Source organism: Talpa europaea (assembly GCF_964194135.1).
Source record: "Talpa europaea genome assembly, chromosome: 1".
Taxonomy (NCBI): domain Eukaryota; kingdom Metazoa; phylum Chordata; class Mammalia; order Eulipotyphla; family Talpidae; genus Talpa; species Talpa europaea.
In genome coordinates, this window is record NC_140073.1 from 143,837,002 (window position 1) to 143,859,222 (window position 22,221).

The window sequence follows — 22,221 nt, forward strand, 5'->3', positions numbered from 1 at the left end:
CTGCGGAGTCGGCAGGATGAAGCACCTGTAAACCTGTACCAGAGCCTCCTGTGGGAGGGGCCAGCCCAGGGATTATAGTGGAATCACTGGATGATTCGGTGAGAAAGAAACAGTCCTCAGTGGGGGACAGAACCCAGGCTTCCTGGCTCCCGCCCCTAAGTTGTCCCCCTTAACAAGTTATCCCACACACAGTGTTTAGACAGAGCAGCGAAGAAGAAACACAGACATCCTGGTTGCACAGGGAGGAGGCCAGGGCTGGGAACAGGAGGTCTGTTTATTCCTGGCAGCCCAGTATCCAAGGGGCCCCACACCCACTCTTTCCAGACCCTGGCTGAACTCTCCCAGAGCCTCTGACTTATGCCCGACCAAGTGGTGTGGGGGTGAGGGCTGCCTCCTGCAACCCAGCGTCCTCTCGCCCAGCAGCTCCCATGAGTATGATCCTAAGCTGGCAGCTTGCCTCTTCCCACCTCTTGCTTCCAACAAAAGTCCTGCTTCTCAGGACCCCTGACTCCTTTGCAGGGTTGACAGCTAGACCCCACAGGCCAATAGCTCTTCGGGCCCAAGTTGCCCCCAGAGAGCACAGAAGGCTCCTTCCTCTGTCTACTTGTGTTCTTGAGCGAGGAAGCTTTTTTTTTAATGTCTCACCTCCAGCATCTTGCTGCCATTTCAGCCTGTACCCTCTATCACCAGGCTCAAGCAAGTGTAACTAGGCTTCTCTCCTTTTTTTTTTTTTTTAAGGTTTATTTATTTATTTATACAAGCACTGGGTACAGTCAGAAGCGCTGGAGGGTGAGAGAATTCACCAGAGCCAGAGCGGAGAGCAGACCAGGCAGACTGATGAAGTACACTGCTGAGGGGAGCAGCGGGCGGCAGGAGAGGTCTGCGCGCCATGTGGGACCCTCGCCTGGCGGCTGGGGATCAAACCGGCGCTGCAGAGGCTGCGGGCAGCTTCACAACCCAGCTCTCAACCACTGCGCCACTGGGGAGGCCCTCCTTTTTTTTAAAGATTTATTTATGCATACAAGAGCTGGGGTACAGGCCAGAGGTATGGAGGGTGAGAGGATTCACCAGAGACAGAATGGGGAGCAGAACAGGCAGATCTACTGAAATACACTGCTGAAGGGAGCAGCGTGTGAGACAGGAGAGGTCTGCACCATGTGGGTCAGCTCCCTGGCTCCACATGTCTTAGCTTACTGGCCTTGAACCTGCCCTTCCTCTCACCGTGCTGTTTTCTGCATCCCTGTGGAGCACGTGTCATCCGTTCCCTTGCTGCTTTCTGTAGACCCTCCATCTGCCTTCTCAAAAGTTCCTTCTTAGATCAGGTGGCTGGAGGACAGAGTAGGGCAGAAGCCCTAATATTCGCAGTATTTCACTGAGCGCACATATGCTGGCCCACCTCAGTCCTTATCACACATCACCTCATTCCGTCTCCTCGTAGGCGAGTACGATGAAGAGCTCCTCTATAGATGAGGAAAGGAAGGCGAGAGAATGTTAGTAATTTGCCCAAGATCATACAGCTAAGAAAAACGGGAGCTCAGCCAGCACTCTGAGCATCAAGCCTAGGCTTTCTGATTGCAACCCTGGCTCTGGTGTCCCTCTTTGTCATCCTGAGGGTGGAGTTGTTTGTCGAGACCCTCTCCCAGGCACTGGGATACCGGGTTCCAGGTTATCCCATAATATTCCCTGTGACACCCCTGAGAGGTGGTTTTACCTGTTTCGTTGACAGGTTGAAAAATTGAGTTCCAGAGGAACCTTGCCCAAAGTCATCACCCCCTGAACCCCCCAAACCTCCAGCTATCTGTCCTTAACCTCCCAGAGCATAATCCTGTGGTTGAGGAAAGGGAGGGGTGACTCAGATTCCGGGAGGCAAAGTTTGGCCTTATAAGCTGAAGGGCCCACCAGTGACAGGATGATCCTCCAGCCCCAAGCTCTCCCACCACTGCCTCCATCGCCACGTACTACCCTAGAGTCTGTGGTCTGGGTGTGCTGTCAGCTGGCTGGCCACTTCAGGGGGATAAAATGTAAATGTATTGGTTGGGGTGGTGAGTGGGGAGGGGCAGATTCACTCATTATTATTCATTAACTGAAATGTATTTCTCAGATTAGTTAGGCAGCAGGCAAGAGAGTCTCAAGCTGCTGGGAGGGGGAGACAGGTAGGAGGGGTGACCTAGGTAGGGGAGCCACCACCTAGGTGGCGAGCTATGGTGGGTGTCTGGGAAGGGGAGATACTGGGGCTGCAGGGAGGGGATACTTGAGGAGGAAGGCCTCCCAGTGGCTGCGGCGCTGGGTGTGTCAGGTCCCGCCCCCGGAGGTGGAGCCAGGCCGCCCTCCATCCCTCTGGGGAACCCAGGCGGGGCCAGAGCCTGGGCAGCTGAGAGCCCTGCTGTCCCTGAAGAGTGGAGACACCATGCTCTCACCGGCCTGGACAGCAGGCATCGTCAGAAGCCCCTCTGGCCTGACTGTGGCCATTGCCTGACACACCGAGGAAGTCCAGGCTGGGCAAGCAACACCTGTCCCCACAGCCATGTGAGTATTCGGACACCAACCCCAGGCCACACCTCAGGCCTAGATTCAGATGGGGATGTTGTGGCCTGCCCAAGCACCAGAGCCCCCGGGGTACGCGGGTCACACAGCCAGCACAGCACGGGACGTCACCTCTGGGGCCTGATCTGGCCCTTCTTGTTCCTCTGGCGGAGGCAGGATGGGGAAGACTCACCCCAGGGGAAGACCGGGTGCTCCAGCCCAGGATCCAGGCTTGAAGGACCCTGAAGTCTTGTGGGGTTTAATGAAGTTGATGGTGAGGGGACAAAGGGGAACTGGAGGGCTGCTGTTGAGGGAGAGACCTCTCAGTGGAGGGCACTGAGGGAGACAGAGGAACAGGAAACTCGGGCTTAGGGGAGAGAATGGGGTACAGCTGCTGGATGACCTGGCTTGGGGTCCTGAGGGGAGGTGGGGCTAGAGGGGCAGCATCTCCTGGGGGATGGCCTGGGGCCTCCGAGCCTCTGACCTGGGGGAGGGGCGGGTAGAAACCCTTTCCTTATCGACTTTAATCCTAGCAACAGCAGCTGCTTCCCTGTTGACAGAAGCTGTAGTTCCCACAGGCCCAGGACCCCTCCCCCGTGGCCATGATGCAGTGGTGTGGCCGGAGGCTAAGGACTAAGATCGCAGCGGACAAGGGAAGGGAAGGACAGATCAGAGCCGGAGGAGCCAGGCCCTTGCCCAGTGACTCCTCCCTCTTCTGTGGGCTCAGTTTCAGCCCCAAGGTGTGGCGGGTGCCCTCTCCTTGCCCAGGCATCTCCACGTTCCCGGCCCAACCCTCCCCCAGCAATTCCTCTCCCCACTCACAGTTCCCAGGAAGGACCCTGTTGCTAGTGTGGTGCGGATGAGTCAAGTTTATGGTCTGGAAGTCCTACCCGGAGGCTGCTCACTGAACTGGAACGGGCATCAAGGGCGGATGGGTGTGGGGGACAGGGCACCCCACTTGCCGCTCATTACCTGGGCCTCCTCACTACCGCCAGTGCTCCGTGAGCCCTGTTTCTCCCGGCCCTGATCCCCAATCCTTAGCAACTGACCATCTTGAATGCACTGGTGCCAACCAGGCCGCAAGCACCTGAGGACAGGACCCTCACCTAGCACCAGCCCTGGCCCCGGGCCGGCCAGCCAGCTGGACCCCGCCCTCCCTTTCAGCTAATTCCAAGGCCAGGTCAGGCGGAGGCAAGGATGGACAAAATGCTTTGGGTTTGGGTGGGTTCCATCTTTCAGTCAATTGAGGCCTAAACAGCTACCCGGAGCAGACCAGACAGATAATAGAAACGAGGCCTGGCAGGGGTAGTGGGGAACTGTTGCAAGCAGCTCATTCAGCTCCAGATGGCCGCTGCCACACAAAACATAGCATATTGCCTGAGTTAAGAGAAGCAAAAACCTAAATTTTTAGAAAAATTGTAATTGGCAATTAGTTGAGGGGAAAAAACATGTATGGCAAGCAGGATATGGTCCCCAGTCCACTGGTCTGCAACCTCAGGATTGAGTGCAGCCCCAGCCTAACCCTGGCTGCCCCTTTTTCCCTCCAGGCATGCTGGCTTCTGCTCCAGGCCTCCCCGCTCCCAAGGCCCGAGATGACACCAAACAGCACCGGGGAGACGCCCAGCCCCATCCCCGAAGGGGCCTTGGGGCTCTCCCTGGCCCTGGCCAGCCTCATTGTCGCTGCCAACCTGCTCCTGGCCCTGGGCATCGCCAGGGACCGCCACCTGCGCAGTCCACCTGCTGGCTGCTTTTTCCTGAGCCTGCTGCTGGCCGGGCTGCTCACGGGGCTGGCGCTGCCGTTGCTGCCAGGACTATGGAGCCAGAGCCTTCGGGGTTACTGGTCCTGCCTCCTGCTCTACCTGGCTCCCAACTTCTCCTTCCTCTCCCTGCTGGCCAACCTCCTGCTGGTGCATGGGGAGCGCTACATGGCAGTGCTGAGGCCCCTGCGACCCCGAGGGAGCACTCGGCTGGCCCTGCTCCTCACCTGGGCTGGCCCCTTGCTCTTTGCCAGCCTGCCTGCTCTGGGGTGGAACCACTGGGCCCCTGGTGCCAACTGCAGCTCCCAGTCCGTCTTCCCAGCCCCCTACCTCTACCTCGAAGTCTATGGACTCCTGCTGCCCGCCGTGGGTGCTGCCGCCCTCCTCTCTGCCCGGGTGTTGGCCGCTGCTCACAGCCAGCTGCGGGACATTCGCCGGCTTGAGCGGGCAGTGTGCCGAGGTGCACCCTCGGCCCTGGCCCGGACCCTTACGTGGAGGCAGGCGAGGGCACAGGCTGGGGCCACATTGCTCTTTGGGCTGTGCTGGGGCCCCTACGTGGCCACCCTACTCCTCTCGGTCCTGGCCTATGAGCAGCGCCCACCGCTGGGGCCGGGAACCCTGCTGTCCCTCATCTCCCTGGGCAGTGCCAGTGCAGCAGCTGTGCCTGTCGCCATGGGGCTGGGTGACCAGCGCTACACAGCCCCCTGGAGGGCAGCTGCTCGACGGTGGCTTCGGGTGCTGCGGGAAAGGGCCTCCCGGGGCAATACGGGCCGAGGCACCGCCTACCACACCAGCAGTCAAAGCAGCGTCGACCTGGACTTGCACTAGAGGAAGGGTCTGTTCCCATTCCTACTAGAAGAATCCATCCGTCTTGACCACCAAACCCGGCTCCACTTGTCTCCCCTCCTCTGGATGAGACCCTGCTCCTTTGGACCCCACCCTGATCAAATAAAACTCCTCCGCCCCATACGTCATCTCATTCCACGCCCCAGAAGGGAAAGGCAGGTAGGCAGCTGCGGAAAGAACCTGGAGCCATACGTGCAGCAAGGGAGAGTCCAGCTCCAGACGGGCAAGCCATGGCCGGGAGGACAACCACCACCGGACACGGGGCAAGCTGAAGTACCTGAAACCCCCAGATCCGGGAGGCCTCGCCCTGACAAGCCCCTCCTGGTTGCTCCTTGTGTACAGTCGCTACAAAATTCACACAGACACAGTCTCTGGGAAGTATATTTTATTTACATTTTAAAATCTGTAACTAGTATCTCTTCCTTCTTTCCACCCCCAGAGACCTGGGAAGGGAAAGAACGGGAACCGCCAAGACCTACTCCCCACATACAAATACGCGCCCCCCATGGCTCACACCAGCAAATGAAAAGTGAAAGAGAAAGAGGTCGAACCTCCCTTGAAGGACCCGCCAGGTCGGGACGAGGGGAAGGAGACGGGCCCTGGGGAGGGTCTCTGAAGGGAAGAAAGGGACAGAGAGGGGGCAAGTCAGTTTGAAGGGGTTGGAAAGTAGTCTGAGGCCCCTCCCCTCCTCCTCCCAGGTACCCCAGCGCCTCTGCTGGTGGTGGGGTGGGGGTGTCCCCTCAACACCAGACACGGAGCAGAGGCGGCGGTCACTAGCGGTCAGGTCTCTGGACACAAAATACTTTTGCTTTGTGGTCTCCTGATGTGGTCACCACCAGGGAGGCATCTCTGTAAACAGAAAGCACAGAGTGAAGGAACTAGGGATGTGGGGTGCAGCCCCAAGTCCACCATGAGGTGGACTCCAGCACATCCTCAATTCTAGGGCTGAGCCCTCCAGCCCTGCACAGACACACCCGTGCTGAGAACACATTTGCTAAAGCCAGAGGCAAGTCCCAGCTCCAGTCCTTCAGCCCCAGGACTGAGACTCGAGAGGTTACTGGCCACCGGAACAAGGGCCTCAGGCTTCCCAGAACTCCTCCCTCACAGGCCATGCCCAGGCCTCAGGTCCCTGCTCCCCTCAGGAATCCCCTCCCTCCCACACCCCATGGATGCCGTGTGCTAGTCCCACCTTCCCAATACACACACAGACCCTCCCCCACCTAGGCCAATTCACATACTTGCTGAGAGCAAAGTCCAGAATCTCGGCCGTATGGCCCCGGTAGTCAGTGAGCAGGCGGCCAGTCCGGGCATCCCAGAGGCGCACGATGCCATCCAGGCTGCAGGTGTAAACCACAGCGGTGCCCGCCTCCCACAGCAGCTGCACGATACCCGACTGCACCAGGGTACAAGTGTGAGGGCACAGGTGTCAGGGGCAGGAGAGTCGAGGCATCTGCTCCTAATGCTCATGGGGGATGGGGCGGGGGTGGGGGTGGACATGACCCGCCACGGAGAAGGATCAAGCGGCAGCCACGTCTGGGGGAAATTCTCCCTCGGGCCTGGGCTTCCCCACAGCCATGGGTCCAGGCTGCCTGTACCTGGTGCTGACACTGGTGCCTGAGGGTCTGCGTTGACAGGTCATAGATGGCCAAGGTCCCATCCAGGTAGCCAACAGCTGCCAGTGGCATCCTGGGCAAAGGGGAGCACCAGCAAGGCTCAAGGAGGAGCCCAGACTCATGTGCTCATTACCCACTCTTCCCTGGTCCCCCCTCCCTCTTGTCTACAGGCTGAGGCCCTGCTCACACTCACACACTGCAGAAGCCCAGGGACTCCACGGAGTTGGATTCGCTCTCCTCCCCTTCTCCCAGGTTGGGCTGGGAGGCCACCGTCTCGGGTCTGAAAACACCGACCACCTGTGAGCCGAAAGAGAACATCAGAGAAGGGCCTGGGGCCTGAGTCCTCTTGCAAGATGAAAGGCAGAGGGGTGAGAAGGTCAGCTGAAGAGTGAGGAAGGGGAGAAGCAGCAGTGAGCGGAGGGCTCTGCAGCCAGGCTCCAGGCCCCACTCACCTTGCCAGTGGTGGCACTGACCAGCTTGGCCTGGCAGTCCACAGAGCCGGTTAGGATCAGGCTGCCATCCGGGTTGGTGGCAACACAGGTCAGAGGGCCCTGGTGACCCTCAGTCCCTAGGACGGAGCAGGGGCGTAAGTTAGACTTCATTCTGTCCCAAGTCCTACCCCGTCCTGAAAGGCCCAGGCCGACACCTCCTCCGCTCCCCCGCCCATACCTTTTAATACATGGATGGGGTTTCCCTGCTTCAGGTCCCAAACCCTGATGGTCCCATCTTCATAGCCGACCACAGCTCTCTTTCCTAAGGGGTCAGAGGCAGATGAAGAAAGGCTAGAAGGCACAGTCAGACACACCCGGCGCAGGACAGGGAGGAGGTGGGCAAGCCAGGAACGGACACACTGCGCGAGGGCACAGCAGAGGAGCCCCAACCCAGGGCGGGAAAGGGGGAGCTGTCTGCACCGCGCCCAGGCTGGTGCTCAGGGGGCAGCCCAGTTTGCCAGCTGTGGCCCAGAAGAGGCCTCGGGAGGGGCGAGAGCTTGGGGCCAACCTCTCTGCATCCAGCAAAGGACACTCGGGGGAGCTGCTCTCACCATCGGGGAGGACGCGACCACAGGTGGCAGGGCAGTTGGGGCCCTGGAAGGTCTTGCAGTCACCATTTGGGACCTTCCACATCCAGGTATTGCCATCAGCCGTGCCCGCCAGTAGGATAGGTGCCCGAGGATGCCACTCCATCCACTGGGCAGAGAGGAAGAGGGTAGTGTAAGCCCTAACAGCTTGTGATTTTTGTAATCCCAATGCTTGGCTAAACGCTGATGCCGACGCATGCACGTCAGAAAGGACGAGCTCGAATAAACACCTTGGCAGCCGCTACCCAGCCAAGCGGTCTCCCCACACCCAACCCCCCATGAGGTCTTTGCCTCACAGCTTAGTCTAAATAACTGGCTATTTGGGCCACTTGTGTTTATTTTCATCTTTTTCTGTCCCTTCTGAAGCTTTAGATTTTATGTTTTAAATTTGCCAATAAGGAGTGAGCCACAAAAGCCGAGACCCCCTACCCTTGATCCCAATCAAAAGCAGAAGGCCAGGCCCCTCTGAGCTCTTGCACATGCTCAGTCTCCCCTCTCTTTCTCCTGGCAGCCTGGCTGGGTGGCCGCAGGTGTGTGGTCTAATTTCCAGGTCTTAAAAGTAAAAAACTTTTCATTTTACTTTTTTTTCCAGCCCCACCCAAGTTCTCCCTACTTCCAAAGTTAGTGGGGGCGTTCCAGATAACAGATACAGAAATTCTAGTCTTTGGGGGTGCACTGACTCAGAGGTACCTTAGCTGGCATATGTGGGACTAGACCCCCAACACCCCCAGAATTAAATCACTCTGATGCTCTCACCTCCAGGTCTCCTGCCTCAAAAGACCAGACCTCCTCCTTGGTGTCCACCTGCCACACTTTCAAGAGGCCACTCATGTCCCCTGTGGCCACTAAAGTAGAATCGTGGCTGAAACCCGCACATGTCACAGAGTCTTTATGGCCTGCAGAGAAAAGTGCAGTCAGGTACTTGGCCCCTAGAAAGGTCCAGCTGGGGGGGAAAAGGGTGAGCCCCAGCAGAACAAGTGACCAAACTCACCACCACTCCAGGAATCCACACCCCCAGGCCTCCCCAAGGGAGACAGTGCTGGCCCCTCACTGAACCAAGTGTAGCCCAGGCCTATGCCTTACCTGTCCTATGCATTCTGCACCTCTACCTGAAATACCCACTCCGTTGTGCCCAAATACTCCTATTTCAATGCTATGTCTTCTAGGCCTTTCCCAGACTTCCTTGGCCAAGCTCTCCAAGGTGCTCCTTGGAGAGCGCCTCCCTCTCCTGTGCCCACAACAGACTATGTGATTCATCTCTGGGGCACTGGGACCCAGCACAGGGCTGACACAAACAGGGCTCAAGGAATGGCTGATGGATACAGGCCCACCCCCTGGGACTGCCCAAGGGGCAGGATCTCACCCAGGCCCCCCTTACCTGCACACTCGAAGAGCAGCTCCCCATCGCTGAGCCGCCACACGAAGGCTTTGTCATCTTCACCCCCCGTCACTGCCAAGGTGTTGGTCTTGGGGTCCAGGCTCACACAAAACACAGAAGCTATCCAAAGAGATATGTAATGAGTAAGAGAGGGGTCAGGCCTCCCACCTAGGGTTGTGCCCTTCAGGACCTCGGGGAACCACCCCTTCCAGCCCAAACTGTGCTTTCCTCCTGAAAAAGGGGGCATCCAAGTTCTTCTAAGTGTCAAGCATCAGGATGTTGGAGAAATTCCTCCCCAAGCTCTGAGTCCTTCACCAGGGCAGATCCCTCTACTGAGCTGCTCCCTTCAACCCCCCTCCCCCCCCCACACTGATAACAAGAGAGCCTCTGGGCAAGGCTTACAGCATTCAGCAGGGGAGGCTGCCAGGCTGGGTGAGTGAGGAGTGCTCCACACACTGCCTTCTTATCAAGAGGTAATATTTGGGAGATTACATAAAATATGCTCAAAAAGGCACTCTTACTTCTAATTCATACTCAGATGACTTATTAACTTTTACCAAAAGTAGCTTTTTAAAAGAAAACTAAGACCAGAGAGGTCAACAGAGATCATGAGCCATCAAGTAGCAGAGGTAGCTTTGAACTCCCCAGGAGCCACGCTCTTTTCCATCCCCTCAGGCCACAAAGCCAGCATCTCCCATCTCTGCATCCCTCCTAGTGCTCCATCTCCATGATGACTGTGCTCACTGCCCACCTGCACCGAGTTTAAGACGGATCTCTCCCGAGACTTACCTGAGTGCAATGCGAAGGTGACCTCACTGTCGTCTGGACCCTCCATGCTGCCGACCACCCCATCCTGGGGCTCCAGGACCCAGCCCTCCTCATTGCCCTCTTCCTCTTCCTCCTCTTCCTCGAAGTCTACATCTTCCATCTCCTGGGCCAGATCATCTGCTTTGGGGACAGGGTTAAAAGATGGGGCTTAGCAGGCGATGAGAGGCCAGGGGAGAGGTGTGGGGGGACATGTGGCAAGAGAGTAAGGTGAGGTCTGACAGGTGGAATGAAACCGGGAGGAGGCGACATGTGGATCGGGGAGGGCGAAGGACCGGGGCTTAGCAAGAGACCGTGTGGGAAGGGAGCACAGAGGGGATGATGGGAAGGGGGTGTGTGAGGGGAAGGGCCGGAGGAGGCGTCAAGGGAACCCCCACCCCGGTCAGGCCAGAGAACTAAGTGTGGGGGAGGGGCCGGGGGAGGGAGAGAGGGAGGGAGATGTCGGTAGGAACGACCGGTGAGGTGGGGAGGGGAGGGGGAGAGGTAGAGGTCAGAGGCCAGGGGTGAGCGCCTCCTGTCCCATGGCCTGAGGAGCGGCAGTTCTCACCCGGGTCCGGCGGACCGGGATCCAGTTCTACCACCTCGATAATCTCTTCATCACCATGGAAGCTCAGGGTCTCCAGTGGAGGGGTGTCAGCGGCGGCTCCGCTTTCCGATTCGGACTCCATGCGGCGAAAGCGGCCGATCCACTTCTCCGGGCCCAAACGCCTCCCAGAGTCAGCTCTGCGCGACGACGCGGAACTCGAGCCCCTCCTCCCGGGAGGAAGTAGGCGTAGGCGACTCCCCGGCAGGAAGAGCGGCGGCCTTTCGGCCAATAGCGAAAGGGAATGACTGGCGGGCCCACCAATCACAGGGCAGAGTTGGGAGACGGGGCCGGGGCGTGGCGGAGAGAACCCAAACTCCTCCCGATGTGGCTCCGCCCCCAACAGGAGGGAAACAAGCGAGCGTGCGCGTCTCCGTGGTCTCCTGGGAAGAGTAGTTCTCCCGGGTCCGCTCCGCGGGCTTCTGGGGGATGTAGTTTCTGGTTTGTAGTCAGGACGGAAGGAGCGGGGGAGGCCCCTTACGCAAACTACAATTCCCGGCGGGGAGCGCGGTGAAAGGGGGTGGGATCTGAACATGGCGGCGGTGGTAGCTGCTACGGCGCTGAAGGGCCGGGGGGCGAGAAATGCCCGCGTCCTCCGGGGTAAGGAGAGGGACCCCGGGAGGGCAATACTGCAGGAGGACCCCTTTTTTTCACACCCTGACGGGCGACAGCTGAAGGTTAGGGCTGTCCATTCCTGCCGTTCCCTCGGCAGGATCTTAAAGAGCCTGGGGGCTACAAGATGCTCTCTAGAGGTCACCCGGTCCATCCCCCTGCCTTCGGGTTACGAGACACCTCCGGGGTCTGGCTTCGAGAAGGAGCCCCAAGGAAGCCTTGTAGACTCCCGCGCTCCAGGTGTTTCACACTCACCGCAGTGCAGAGGAAAGAGCCCTGAGCTTCTGGAGGCTTGGGTTCTATCCTCGGATAATTAGCCGTTTGACCTTGGGCGAAGCAGTTCCTCTCTTGGGGCTTCAGTTTCTTCTTCTATAAAATGAGGGGATGGGTAGACTACCTTTAAGTTCCCTTCCATTGCTGACATTCTGCAGTTCGAAAACCTTTTCTTGGATTTTCTTCATACGTCTCGTATGAGTCCCACTGCAGTCCTTCCCATCCTGTGGTCTGAGGAGATGAACAGCGAATCTCGCTCGCCCGGCACCAGGGCGATGAGCCCGCAGTGACGTGGAAGTGGCTTCCAAAGGTGCCACCTCGGTGGCGATTTTCTCGTTTCCCTTTGTATTCTCCCTGGCACTTGTTACTCCAAAATGCAGTCACTCTCCTTCCGATCTCAACCTCTTCTCATGGTGCTTTCTTCCCATCTTCTCTTACTGACCTTCTTTATCTCCATCCACAGGGATTCTCTCAGGAGCCACGTCTAACAAGGCTTCCCAGAATAGGACCCGGGCACTGCAAAGCCACAACTCCCCAGAGTGCAAGGAGGAACCTGAACCCCTGTCCCCTGAGCTGGAATATATTCCCAGGAAGAGGGGCAAGAACCCCATGAAAGCTGTGGGACTAGCCTGGTGAGTGTGAACTGACCCTTTGCCCACCATGGGGAGTGTTTCCAAGGGCGGGTAGCGGGACCCAGCTTTTCCAAGTTTCAGATGGTAAACTGAATCCAATGTAGTGTGGACAGAAATGCTGGGTGTGGGGACTGGAATCTCAGAGGAATGGGGGGGGGTGGTCAGGGGAAGGTATGTGCAATTGAATAGACAGTGGGTTTTCTGTGGAGTGGAGTAAACTGAGCTAATCTAATTTGAATTTGAATTCCTGGCTTCATCCACTTTTTGGGGAGCTTGGGGAGAGGTCCAGTTGAAATCTTTGAGATAATTGAGATGATGTGAGATTGTATTAGTCGTACAGTAGCACCTAGGAGGTGTTCAATACGTTTATTTGACGCTGACCTTAATACCTATTATCTACCTATATCTAAAGGGAATGGAAGGGGAAATTAACATCTTCTTCAGCACCTGAGGTGTGCCAGTACTTGACAATGTAATGTTTTAGTTTTTTTTGAAATGAGTATTACATTCCCATTTCACTAATGAGGAAACTGAGACTCAGCTAAGATTCTCACCAGGTCTTGTGATTCCATGCTCTTTCCCCCCATACCCCCCAAAGTGCCTCCCAGTAGCAATTACTCAGATGAAAAAGGGGAGTAAGGGAGGGAGTATGGGGCAGTTCAGACAGACGGAACCTTTACCAAAACTTGAGGATGGGCAGTGTGGAGGTCAGGCACAGCCAGTGTGGGCTCATGTTGAAGAGTGTCAGGATATAGGGGAAAGGAATGAAGATGTGGGCAGAAACCCAAGCACATGGGGCCTTTCGTGCCTTGCTTCAGAGTTTGGACTTGCCTAGGAGTGTGTGCCTTACCACCAGAAGTGGTAGAGAGCTGTTAGCACTGGCAGGATCTGATTTGTGTAGGGCTGACACAAGAGGTATTTCCATGTTCATGAGATTGATGAAGGTGGTATGAAATTCCCCCCAGCTCCTCTGGCTCAGGCTTGGCCCCTCCCCAAACCCCATGCACATTTCCCCACCCTTAGGGCCATCGGCTTCCCCTGTGGTATCCTCCTCTTCATCCTCACCAAGCGGGAAGTGGACAAGAACCGTTTGAAGCAGATGAAGGCTCGGCAGAACATGCGGGCATCCAACACGGGCGAGTATGAGAGCCAGAGGTTCAGGTCCTCCTCCCAACATGCCCCGAATCGTGGAACTGAGTCCGGGGTGCAGGCCTGAGGAACACTGTAGCCCTCCCCTAGACTGTTGACTGTGGCCTCTTGAGCCAGAAGCCCCTTTGGGTTTGACTTCAATTCTGATCCTTGCCTCTGAATTCCACCAGAGGGCGCATGAAGCCCAGGCTGCTGCCAGCTCCTGGCCCTGTCCCTTCCCTCCGAAGCAGCCAGCCAAAGATAAATAAAATTGAGTGTAAAGGAAACAGGACTGGGTTTGTGAGTCCCTTGGGAGGGGAGTGGCAGAGGGTGGGACTGGTTACTATGTGCTCCCTCTCACTGAAGTGCTCAGAGTATTGGATGATTGGAGAAACTAGATTTAAAGCACTAGCCTGGGCTCAAGCCCTGTGGACCAAACCCTCAGAACTGCTGGTCAGGAGGGTGGAGTCCCACTCAACCTTGAACAAATAATTGAGAATCAAAGAGGGCATTCAGGGGGTGAGGGAGAAAAAGCACTACTTTTGCCTGAATCCAAATGACTCAGCCTCTCTGGGCCTCAGTTTCCTTATTTGTAATGGGAAGGTCTAAGGCAAAGATTCTAAGTCTGAATCTAGGGTCCCACCCCACCCCATCCCCACATGTAAAATTGTATGTATACATACAACCTTGTGGGGAAAATGTCCACAGCTCTCTTGAGTTTTTCATCTTTATTAAAATTTATAAATACATGAGCTACTAACACAGATCCTTTAATAAAAGACAACCTAGGTTCTCAGACTATCTGCTTTCCATTCATTTAGTAATGTTAGAAAGTCCACTGCTTACTTGAGAATGGTGAAAAACACCAAGTAATATTTTAGTGTCACAAGTTTTCATCCCATAGGTCGTGACAGGGTGTCTGGGCCTCCCAGGTCAAAGGACCATGTGGTTGATGTCAGGAGACCTCCAGTATTATCTTTTACAATTCCTTAGAAATTTCAGTGGACACCTGGCCAACCAGAACATTGTATTACTCTATGGGTTAAAGTGTGGTTCTGGGGCCATGCTTGAGGGTTTGCAGTTTTAACCCTTTACTCCCCATTGAGGTACTCCAAAGGGTAGCTTCTAAAAGGAGTCAGCTGTACTCAATCTTTCAAACCATCCAAGTTACAAACCATGTTTATCTCCCCCAAATAGCATTTTATTCACCTTACCAATTCTCCCTACCAAATAAAGAACCCAAAAGTATTGAGTCTATTAGGTAAGGGACCTCTGCTCTCCCCAAACTGAGTTATTTGGGATCCTGAGGGGGCAAAAATGACATGAAAGCAGACCAGTAGCCTTTCCCCAAGAGTCCAGATACTGAGAAGGGTCCATGGCAAAGAAAAGGTCATGTGCTGCCCCAGCCACAGCTGTTTGAGCGTCTAGGCAGGCCCAGGAGTGCAGCTGGCAGCCCTGCCCCTGAGCCTATTGTCTCCAGCGCAGACAGCACAGGGGCAATGTTATTTCATTATCTTAGAAAAGATGGGAGAGAACCAACCAGAACTCAAAGGTAGGCCTCACCTGCTTTGGGCAGGGCCAGATTCATTCTTCCAGGCACATACCTTTCAAATGCTGAAAACCAGAGCCGAACAGGGTCTTAACTTCTGAACATAAAACTTTATTATATTTCTAGTTATGCATTTTGCATGATATATTTAGGACCAAGTACTTAACAGAGAAGTCCTAATTATACCCTTGGGCTGACCTGGTTTCCATCCTAACCCAAAAAAGTGACCCTTGTCCACCTTCCCCACTCCAGCTTGAGGCACTTGGTGTCACAAAGGAAGTAGTAGCTGGCTGGAGAGATGGGGCTCAAGTCTAAAACCCCCCAGCATGAGTTAACAGAGAGGAAGTCTCCTTCCTGTCAGGGCCTTCCCCCAGTGAGCAGGAGGAAAGCACACAGAAGCTTCCATGGATACCACAGCTCTGAGGCTGGGCGTGGGGAACCCAAAGCATCTTCCCTGCTTCCACCCCTAGTGTGTCTTCACCCTAGTTACTTCCTGACCACACTTAGGATCCTACACACCACCACCCCCTCTCCTGATCTTTGCCCCTGAGTCCAGGAAGCCAGCGGTCCCTCTGACTAGAAATCTTGAGGCACCCAGGAAGCCCCAGGCAGCTTTGAAGAATAGGGACCAAATGGCTGAAAGTGAATCTGCATTGCCCTCTCCACAGCCACAAAGCCCAGGGCTAATATTTCTGGGCCCTCTGCTTGACCATGCTCACTCTGCTCTTCCTCCCTACCCCTCACCCCGATAAAGAGTATATACATGCCATTGAAAGAAGATGGGGCTGAAGCAGAGGAGACCCACAGGCACTGATCTTTTCCACCTTCCTGAGCTGGAAGACACCACAGGTTGCCACAGAAGTACAGGATAACGGCCTGTCCAGGAGGCTGGGGACAGAGCTCTCTGGTTTAGCTGGGGGGTGAGAGGAAAAAGCTCTAGCTCCGGAGGCCAGAAGAAGCCTGTCAGAGATGGAAGCCTCACCCTCTTGAAGTCACTTCTACCACTCATATTCCCTTTCAGCTGTAGAACTGGCTCTTTTCATCCCTCCCCTTCTAACCCTAGCGATTCAGAAGAATCTAGTGTCGTGTGGTGGTGAAGGGAGAAGGCACATCTTCAGCCTAGTCCCTGCCCAAGGTGAGGGAGTTAGGTCCTTAACCCCTGCCAGGTCCCTGCACATCTACAGCCACAGAGGTCTCCCAGGCCAGGACAGAAAGGAAAAGAGGCATATTACATGAGGGGAAGGAGAAAGGTCTGAGACCCAGACCCCAGTCGTAGGGCCCAGCCTTCCAGGGGAGGGAGAGCCCAAGGTGATGCAGGTTGGGGTGCTCCTTAATTGCGATCCCCCAGCAGCTGCAGCACAAAGGTGAAGATATAGATGATGTCTGTGTAGATCTGCAGGGCGCCAGTGATGTAGTCCTCTGGGCTGATGGTGTGCTTCCGGTTCCCCAGGACCAGCTGCGTGTCGTACGCCAGGAACTGCAGGGGCAGGGAAGCCATAAGTGAGGACCTCAGGCTCTGTGGGCAGCAGCTCTGTCCCAAGAGTCTGTGCCATGCAATGTGCTTGGAAAACCCATTAATGCACAGCACACCCATGGCTACCTTCAAGTGGTTCAGTCTAAAAAGGGAGGGAGACACACTGTCTCTTAAACGCCTGCCGGGGTTCTAAGAGCAGGCAGGTGAACACAAGATGGCAGGAATGCCCAGAAAACCAGCACAACCTCTGACAGTGGGGAGCGGGAAGCGAGGCTATGGCTCTATTCCCTGCCTCCCAAACTGCCTGAATTCATGCTCTACTTGTTCAGGCCCACCCCGCCATCCCCTCAGCTCCCCGTCCTAGAGGGGGCAGGCCTTACTCACCAAGGTGAAACAAATGGCCCCCAGAGCAGCATAGACCATGTGGAGCCAGTACATCTGAGGAGGAGGACAGGGATGGTGTTAGAAATCTTAGCCAAGCATGGCCAAGGCAGGCCCTCCAGCCAGCTCCCCAGGCATTCGGGTGGGAATGCCAGAAAGGCCTACTTCTCCCTTCCAGATCTGGGGAGAAGCTAAGAATGGTAATATGTCTGCGGAGAAGACAGGCCATCCTCCAATGGCTATATAAAACCAATCTCACTTAAGGTACGGGGCGTCCACTAGACTTCTGGAAGAAAGACGGTGGTAGAGTCATAGTGCTGGCAGGGGCAAGCCACCTGGGAGGGCTCACACCCCTGTACAGCAGGTTGAAGAGCCCAATCACTATGATGAATCAGCCCAGCCTTGCGGGTAGCCCCCCCAACCACCATGATCAATCAGAACCAGGGAGCACCCCCAGGTGCTGTCCACAGAAGAGCAGAGCCAGCCCAGGGGACAGCCCTGTTCTCCCCTCTCAGCCATAATCCTCCTTTCAGCCTAAAAGTCTCTTGCTTAGAGACTGGGATAGAAAAGTAGTGGGCTACTGTGAGCCCAAAGGCCCTTCCACCCAAGCTCACTCAGACCTAATCCGCTGCTTCCCATAAGAATTCTACTCGCTACCCAGAGCACTTCAGCATGGGTCTTCTTTGCTAGCCAGTCGAGAGGGTCAGGAGGTCAGGGCCTGCCCAAGGGCCTGTAGGGCCAGGGTGAGGGACTGATATACCACATCATATGAAAACATCTGCCCTGAGCACTGGTTCACTGACCCTAGCTCTTCTGGGACACTCACATATTTGAAGGACAGCACAATGGCAGTGACAATCCCAGTCACCATCATCACAATCCCCAGGACACAGAAGAGACCTGTGCACGAGGTGAAGTCCACCTGTAGGGAAGGGAGAAGGTGCCCCAGTTAGACAGGCGCCACAACCATAATCCCATCAGACTGGCCCTGCCCCCCCACCAGGGCTGCCTCTGTGGCAAGAGGGGAGACATGGGCATAGCCATGATGATCAACTGAGAGGCACAAGCAGCTGTTTCGTAGGTGCAGATCTGAGAGGAAGGGGAATAGGATGTCTAAGGGAAATCCCTGGTGTGTAGGGGTGTGAGCCCTCCCAGGCCTGCTCAAGTAACAAGCCGAAAAGGGGAGCCCTGGACAAGGAAGGGGGTGAGACAGCCAGGGCAGAGCCCTCCATGCCCTCACCTTGGTCTGGAAGCAGAAGACGGTGACTGAAATGGACACCACCGCAGTGATGATCATGGCAATGATGACAGCTTTGGTGCTATACATACTGGGGGAGAAGGAATTAAGATAAGGCAGAGACAGAGGGACTCTGCCCAAAGTCCCCCCATGCAGATGCCCGCCAGCCCAGGGATGCTCCACAGCCCCGTAACACGCTTCCCAGGCGCGTGGCGACTTGCCCCTAAAGGTACCTAGAAATGGTGCCCGTCATGAAGCCCATGGCCAAAGTCTGAGGGAAGGACAGAGACAAGAATGGAAAACGTTAAGACGAGGTGGGACTTTGGCAGTATGGCCTTGCTGGCCCCCCCAGGACTGAGCACAGAATTGGGGAGGAAGGAGGCAGACACCGAGGAGACCAGGCCCGGCCACACCTTCCACTGGCGTTCCCCCTCCTTCCCTGGGATCTCCCTCCCTCACACCACCTCCACACCCTCCCCTCAACTCTTCTAGACTTACAAAGAGGGTCAGTAGGATGATGTTCCATGGGAAACGGCGCCTGAAGGGAAACAAACCATCATTAAGTGACTCACAGCTGACCAGGGCGTGGTGTCAGGGGCCCCTGCAGAGAAGTTCCTGGCTCCTGTGCCTAAAGGTTAGGCCTTGATTTGGCAGAGGGGAGGCTGGCACAACCTTTGGTACCTGTTCAGGAGTTCTATGTAGGAACAGCACCAGGCAGGGACACAGACCTGGGCTGTGGAGCCACAAAAACCTGGGTTTGTTTGCAACCCTTACTCTACCTGTGTGACTGTGAAAAAGTTACTCAGCCTCTTTGGGCCTTAGGTTCTTCCTGTTTGTTAAGTGGCTAAAATGCTACATATCTTGCAGAGGTGCTATACGAATGGTAACTAGCTGGATCCTGCACGCACAGGTCCTTGTGCACACCTGGCAGTAATTACTGTCATCCTCATCATCATGGTCACTGCTGCAGTGCCATTCAGCTGCCATAAGGATCCCCTTTCTTCCCAAATACTGGCTCCCCTCCCCACCCCTCCCTTCTCACTGTCTAAATCTCAGTGACTCACCTGGGTCCCTGGCAGCAGATAAGGGTCATGTAGGTGACTATGAAGACAGCGCTGGGGAGAAAGAGATGGGGAAGTAGTCTATAAGCCCAACCTGCCCGTCGTTCCCTCCCAGCCCACCTGGAACACTCCCCAGTGGCAGGTTGGAGGCTCACAGAGCTGTTTGCCAGTCTGAGGGAAAGCTGCCTAGTGGACAAGATACCCCCAGCCAGGGCCACTGAGAGCCTCTGACAGGGGTTTGGGCCAGGGGAGTGTTGAGCAGCCACAGCAGATAGGCCAGTGGACATGGGGACCATTTGCAGTGTGCATGACACCACCAGTTCCCACCCTCTGCTCTGGGATTCTGTGACTCTGTGACCCTTATTGGTGGTCGCACACACCCATGCTTCCCAACACACTTACCAACTTAAAGGGCCTGGGGTCAAAAAAGCATTTTGATCCCTGCCCCGAGGACTGGCCAACTGGAAATGGAAAAATGGAAACCACCAACCCCTACCCCCAATTCCGTCTCCTTGCCCTGAGCAGAGCAGCACAGACTCACTAGGATACATAGTAGACAGCCACGTTTTTCCTCACAAATTCGCCGACCGGCGTCCTGTGGAGCAGGGGAAGACCAGAGGAGTCACACCGATTGTCACCTCCTTTCTGTGTCCTACCCAGCAGCCTGTGCTCCTTCCTCAGTGGCCCCATCCCAACTCCTCTTCCCCTCCCACCTAAGAAAAGGACTCACCTCACCCTACACTCCCAGCATATGACCCAAAGCCCTAGGCCCAGGACCCCAGAGACTCACACAAAGGTGAAGACAGCGATGATGGCCACTGTGATGAGCAGCTGGATGGAGATGATGGTGTAAACCTGGAACACAGCCAGCAGGGGGCAGCACGGTCACCAACCTCCGCCCTGCCTCTCCCCCTCCCCAGGAAGCAGCTGGGTCCAGAACCCAGGAGCCCAAAGACCCTACCACCCTCCCCTTGCCCCATCTTTTGTTAAGATCTGCTCTTCCTAGTACAGAGCCCTCCTCAGCTGCAGCCGGGCCTAATGGTCAGCCCCTAACCCAAACCCTGAGCAGTCTGACTCAGCTACCAGCCACACCCTCAGAGCTTGGGATCACTCCTTCCCCTGCCTCATTACACTCCCTGGTTCGGCCTCTGCATTTGCAGGTTTAGTCTGACATTTGTAGGGTCTCCTGCAGTGCAGATGTGACAGGAAGAGGGTTAAGGCAGCAGCAAATCTGCATGGCAATGAGTGTTCCCCCTCCCCAGAGCCCTTGGGACACCTGCCTCCAAGCCCATAGCTCACCTTTCGGATGAAGGCGTGCCGGACTTTCCTGTCATCCCACTCTCCAGGCCCAAAGCTGTCGCTCACTGCTCTCTCCCCATCGTAACCTGGGCCTGGGGACAGATCACACATGACTACTTGGGGACCTGGGACATGAAGCCTCAATCCCAAAGTCTCCATGACACAGTCTCAGATCTCCAGCCAAAAGACAGAACTCCTTGCCCAAGCCAGAGGCCTTGGTTGCCCTCAGAACTGGCCTGGACCCCCTATAGAGCAATGTGCCCATCACAAGGGGGCTTAGGTGTGAGCCATTCCATCAGCACGCATTTCCCACCCACACATGGGTGCTCAGGCAGGCACAGCTGGAGCATCAGAGGAGCACGGGTCAGCGCAGGGGACTCCAGGATGGAAAGGCAGGAAAAGGGAGGCAGAAACAAGGTGCACAGAGGCTGAAGGACAGCCTGTTAACACCATGAGCTATGTCAGGCCTCGCTGTCAAGGCCAAACAAATAGCGGGACTTGGGAAAACAGCTGTGTTAGAGGCAGCGAGCACAGGACCCGCACGACTGATGGTGAGGGATGTGCGCAGCTACCATGACATGTGTACAGACGGGCACTAGCTGAGTTCCAGGCGCCAGGCTGCTGCAGGAACACTCCTGAAGGCTTCTTCAGGAGCTGCTTTCAAAATTCCCATGTGAGCCAGCCAGGAACAATCCACTACATCCGAATCTCATTTTTTTTAAAGATTGATTTATTTATGCATAAAAGAACTGGGATGTAGGCTAGAGGTGCGGTGCGGGGGGGTGGTGGTGGTGGTGAGAGGATTCACCAGAGTAGGGAGCAGAACAGGTGAAACAGGCGAAGGCGAATCTACTGAAATACACTGCTAAGGGGAGCAGCAGGCGAGACCGGAGAGGTCTGCTGTGCCATGTGGGTAGCTCCCTGGCAGCCTGGGGATTGAACTCATGCTGCAGTGGCTGGCAATAGCTTGACAGCGCTGTGTCTTTAACCCCTGTGTCACGAGGGAGACCTTAATCTCATCTAACTTTTGACCGAATATAGCACTTACATACCATGATCTTTATCAACCATCCAAAAGATTTCTAGATGTTTGCAAAAGTCAGAGGATACCTTAATGGACAAGGATTTGCAACACACCAACAATTTCTTTCTTTTTTTTTTTTTAAAGTGCTTTGGCTTCCAAAGGCAGCTCTTAAGAGACAAGTCTGGGTGGGATGGCAACTGCCCAGTTAGGAAATGGGGGTGGTCTGCTAAGGTAACTGCTCTGAAGCAATGAATCACTTCACCCGGCCATTTTCCCACCTGACCTGCAAGTTCAGGTGTGTCTCACGGGCTGAGTCTCCTGGTTGAATAAAGGGGGGGCTAGCAATTGGTTAAAAGGTTGAATAAAGGGGGAGCTAGCAGGGGGCTAGGTACTGAGGGGAGAAGTAGGGAGGTAACAAAGATGGGGAAATGGATGGAGAGGTCTAAAAAGAAGACGAGAAAGGAATTAAAGAGGAAGTTAAGAGACAAGGAAGGCCCAGGGTGGCCTTGGTGCTACAATACTAGTGCCGCTCCCTCCCACCCACCCTACACCCACCTGCAGGGACTCACCGTAGTTCATGGGCATCGGATGGATGGGGGGCATAGGCTGTGGGTAGCCAGCAGGGTGACCGTAGCCAGGCTGGGGATAGGCAGGGTAGGGAGGGTACCCACCCGGCTGCCCATAGCCCCCCTGTGGTGGAGAGCCAGGGTACAGGGGGTTGCGGTCATCATACGGAGGGGGTGCGCTGGGGTTGGACATGGTTTCTCAAGGGTTGAGGGGAGACCCCCACTGCTGAGACCTAAAATGGGAGAATAGAAAAACAGTCACGAGTAGTTCCGCCCTGCTCAATCAGCCCTGTGAGGGCTGCCTGCCTTCGTGTTGGGGCTCCCGTGTTGAGGCGCCCCTCGTATTTTCTCCGTCCCTCAGTGTCATTCCCTGCCCACATCA

General features: G+C 55.7%; 4 protein-coding genes across 8 annotated transcripts in view; 2 read left to right on the forward strand and 2 right to left on the reverse strand.

Annotated features, from left to right (window-relative positions):
* Positions 1-4,115: 4,115 nt before the first annotated feature.
* GPBAR1 (G protein-coupled bile acid receptor 1) lies at positions 4,116-5,108 on the forward strand (the record flags this gene model as incomplete). Its single annotated transcript, XM_084227732.1, has 1 exon — positions 4,116-5,108. The coding sequence occupies one exon, from the start codon at positions 4,116-4,118 to the stop codon at positions 5,106-5,108; it is 993 nt and encodes a 330-aa protein (XP_084083858.1).
* Positions 5,109-5,521: 413 nt separating this feature from the next.
* AAMP (angio associated migratory cell protein) lies at positions 5,522-10,688 on the reverse strand (the record flags this gene model as incomplete). Of its 2 annotated transcripts, none has more annotated exons than XM_084229216.1 (11): positions 5,522-5,975; positions 6,365-6,519; positions 6,722-6,812; positions 6,933-7,036; positions 7,192-7,307; positions 7,409-7,492; positions 7,782-7,926; positions 8,574-8,713; positions 9,196-9,315; positions 9,985-10,140; positions 10,568-10,688. In XM_084229216.1, the coding sequence occupies 11 exons, from the start codon at positions 10,686-10,688 to the stop codon at positions 5,900-5,902; spliced, it is 1,308 nt and encodes a 435-aa protein (XP_084085342.1). In that variant the 3' UTR covers positions 5,522-5,899. The 2 variants fall into 2 exon arrangements, with proteins under 2 accessions (XP_084085342.1, XP_084085341.1); XM_084229215.1 differs by having other exon boundaries at positions 9,985-10,143.
* Positions 10,689-11,136: 448 nt separating this feature from the next.
* Positions 11,137-22,221, forward strand: part of PNKD (PNKD metallo-beta-lactamase domain containing) — a gene marked incomplete at both ends in the record, with an annotated part of 62,904 nt that continues 51,819 nt past the window's right edge. Inside the window, 3 exons of one of the 2 annotated variants that reach the window (XM_084255972.1) lie at positions 11,137-11,203; positions 11,952-12,120; positions 13,144-13,486. In XM_084255972.1, the coding sequence (XP_084112098.1) occupies positions 11,137-11,203; positions 11,952-12,120; positions 13,144-13,336 (429 nt within the window). Of the gene's footprint in view, positions 11,204-11,951; positions 12,121-13,143; positions 13,487-22,221 lie in introns of those variants that run through there. The other variant, XM_084255970.1, reaches the window with a different exon arrangement.
* Positions 16,128-22,032, reverse strand: TMBIM1 (transmembrane BAX inhibitor motif containing 1; the record flags this gene model as incomplete). Of its 3 annotated transcripts, none has more annotated exons than XM_084242607.1 (11): positions 16,128-16,274; positions 16,656-16,709; positions 17,479-17,574; positions 17,893-17,980; positions 18,123-18,160; positions 18,388-18,427; positions 18,954-19,004; positions 19,492-19,545; positions 19,741-19,805; positions 20,250-20,341; positions 21,843-22,032. In XM_084242607.1, the coding sequence occupies 11 exons, from the start codon at positions 22,030-22,032 to the stop codon at positions 16,128-16,130; spliced, it is 915 nt and encodes a 304-aa protein (XP_084098733.1). The 3 variants fall into 3 exon arrangements, with proteins under 3 accessions (XP_084098733.1, XP_084098731.1, XP_084098732.1); XM_084242605.1 differs by having other exon boundaries at positions 20,250-20,362; XM_084242606.1 differs by having other exon boundaries at positions 21,825-22,032.